The 2,777-nt window shown below is 53.9% G+C and overlaps 2 protein-coding genes across 2 annotated transcripts in view; both read right to left on the bottom strand.

Moving 5' to 3' along the window:
• The window catches only part of CHGG_00298 (uncharacterized protein), a gene marked incomplete at both ends in the record, with an annotated part of 1,344 nt that extends 987 nt beyond the window's left edge, over nucleotides 1–357 (bottom strand). Inside the window, one exon of the mRNA XM_001219518.1 lies at nucleotides 63–357. Within this exon, the coding sequence (XP_001219519.1) occupies nucleotides 63–357 (295 nt within the window). The remainder of the gene's footprint in view (nucleotides 1–62) is intronic.
• Nucleotides 358–1,111: 754 nt separating this feature from the next.
• Nucleotides 1,112–1,928, bottom strand: CHGG_00297 (uncharacterized protein; the record flags this gene model as incomplete). Its single annotated transcript, XM_001219517.1, has 2 exons — nucleotides 1,112–1,516; nucleotides 1,863–1,928. 2 exons carry the CDS (start codon nucleotides 1,926–1,928, stop codon nucleotides 1,112–1,114), a joined length of 471 nt encoding a protein of 156 aa, XP_001219518.1.
• Between the last annotated feature and the right edge of the window lie 849 nt (nucleotides 1,929–2,777).

The raw sequence follows: 2,777 nt of genomic DNA, 5'->3' as shown, positions 1-2,777 counted from the left end.
CGGCGCCACCCGCCGGCACGAACAACAAATGTCCCACCGCCAGCCCCGCGGCAGCAGCATACCACCCAAACGACCCTTGGCGTGCAGCATCGGGCGGCGCACGTAAAGGTTGGCGAGTGACGACCAGAAGGTTGCGCCCAGGCAGCCGACGACGAGGTAGATGCCGCGGCGGAAGAAGGCTTGCCAGTAGGAGGGGAGGAAGGGGCGGCTTTTGGCGCGGTGGGAGGCGGGGTGGTTGAAGAGCCGTAGAAAGAAGTCTTGGTCGCGCGCGTAGAGGAGCGTGCAGGTGGTGGAGATGAGGGGCGTGATGCGGAGGGCGACGAGGAGGGAGAGGCCGGGAAAGGGGTGGGTGGGCATGGTGGTAGTTGGGGGCGGTGTCGACGTTCTTGGACCCTTGGTGGGTTGGGTTGGTGTAGCTTCACGAAACAGGCGAGGCTTGGAGTCAACGTGGTTTGGAGGTGTCCAGGCGTGTGGTTGATGAAGGGGTGGGTTGCATTTAAAGCTGGACGGCGTCGGGCGTGTGTGGGGACATCATTCGATTGCTCGGATGATCGGGGACGGAACAGCCTCCTTCGGGATCCGAGTGGGTACATATAGGTATGTACCACTACCGCTGATTTGTTGATTTGTGGTTCAGGTAGGTCGAAGGATTCGATGACTCCCCACACTTAGAAATAATGGTTGAACTCACAAGGAATAGACTGGTTTGCGAGATAGGTACCGAAGTAGGTACCTTCCGGGTTCATGGACACAGGCGTAGATTGTAGCTAAACACTCAAACAAGGAGATGGTACAATGGTGTTAGGGGTAACGATTCGAGCTTGAACGACAGGCAATTCTCTTCACGGGACTATCTAATAATGCCGCTGTAGAACATACTAAAGCCTGCGGGCCAATATACGGGTTATTATTCTCAGCTGGTAGTTAATGACCAATGGGGCTTAAAAAACGCTGGGGGGTTGCTTGGGCACGGCCTAACAGCAGCGCGAGCAAAGGGACGCGGCCAGGGAGCAGGCTGATGCCATTTATCCTACTACCTTAGGTACCTAATCAAAAGTTAGGCGCGCACCTTTCTCCAGGCTCTCGGCATAGCCATTCAATATTTGGTTCATCACACAAGCGCCTCACGCGCGCCAGTAAACTCGAGAATGTCCCCGCTCCTGACCCTGTTGTGCCACAGACTCTCGCCATGGTAGTCCAACCGGAGCAACTTGAGCCAGCCGTCTTCCAACGCCTCCGCATCCACCTCGAAAACAGTCGCTGCCGCCATCCTCGAGAACCTGTCCAACTCGTCCTCAGCCTCTTCCATCCACCGTTCGTTGTTCTCATACTCCTCTTCGATGGAAAACCGTACGGTGTCGCACAACTCCGGGACGCGCAGTAGGAGGCGCTTCCAGTCGCCCTCGCAGGAGCCATATAGGCCCGGATCGTCGAGTGGACTCGCCTCATCCACCATGCCGTCCAGCCCAGGATGGTTCACGTAGGGCTCGGCCAGCGCCGAGTACGCTGCTTCGAGCTCGGGGCGGTAGCAAGGTGCGCAGCGCCACGGGTTGGGGCAATGTTTCCGCCCGGCGCGCGGTCATGTTGCGCTCGCGCGGTGTCTGGTAGGGTGCGAACAGGCGGGCGGCTAGCTTGGGATCGACTTGATGCTGGTGGGGTTGGGCTGAACGTTCCAAGGCTTTCTCGTGGTACGGGAAACGCTCCCGCGCTGTGAGGGCAAGATAGGCGTGCACAGCTGACTCCCACTGTTCCGGATCTTTGGTCGGGTCGGCGGCGTGGTCCCATCGTTCCTGAAAGCGTCTGGTTAAATATCTATTCACCGTTCACGCTTTCTGTGCCGTCTTGTTTGTAGATATACCTACCATGAGGAAGACGTCAAAAGCCAAGCAGCCGTACGCTGTAGCGGAGTCAAGTGCTTCGCTTGCCATATTTTGCTCGTTGTGGGTGGTGACTGGTTGTAACGAACGAGATAAAGTTGGGTTGCGAAGGCATGCATGCAGTTGGGGGCTATAATAAGTACCTAGGTGCCTTTAAAGAAGACATTAAAGCCCGTCCCGCACAAATGGGGAACGGCGTCATGTCAGCCAAGCCGCCACGACATAAAAATCACGAGTGAGTCCGCATAACTAACTTGGGAAAAACTAGCAAAATTACCAGTGTGTTTTTCTGACTAGAAAGCTTAACTCTAGATACCTTACCACCATAGTAGTAGGGGTTGGGCTAACATTCGTCCAATGGTATCAAATGCTACTTTCCTACTTGTCGTATACTTTTTTTTTTAAGTATTAGAAGATTTCTTTGTTATGTCTGGAACTCCGGTAGATTCTACGGGGTAGGTACGGGGAAACTTGGGATGAAAGCGGTGTTGTGTCTTAGGTCTGGTATTATGATTAACTTCCGCAGTGTCCTTTAAATGTGAGTAACTAAGGCTAGTTAATCATTTAACTAGCTTTCGAGCGAAACTTTTACAAGTGGTAAAGTGTGTCGTAGTGTGCTGCTCCAGGCCTAGCTCTCTCTCGGTATACGCCGAGTGTCGTGTCCTATGGCCAGCTAGAGAGAGGTATGCTATCGAAAATGAGACACTTCGAAGGCTTGAGAATTGGGTAGCATCGGAAGCTCTGGCTATGTAACTCACATATGTACACTTGCGGCAACTTACACTATCACGTGAACGCCATCGCACCAATGCCTTTCTTCGACGCGTCAATTTTGAGTGAAGGCTGGTCGCGCCTTATTCCAGTGCACGAAGTACATGGTCTTGCTGAGTTGTCGTTGGA

This window comes from Chaetomium globosum, genomic scaffold (assembly GCF_000143365.1).
Source record: "Chaetomium globosum CBS 148.51 scaffold_1 genomic scaffold, whole genome shotgun sequence".
Taxonomy (NCBI): domain Eukaryota; kingdom Fungi; phylum Ascomycota; class Sordariomycetes; order Sordariales; family Chaetomiaceae; genus Chaetomium; species Chaetomium globosum.
Note: the sequence above shows the minus strand (reverse complement) of the source record. Positions and strands in the feature narration are given on the sequence as shown.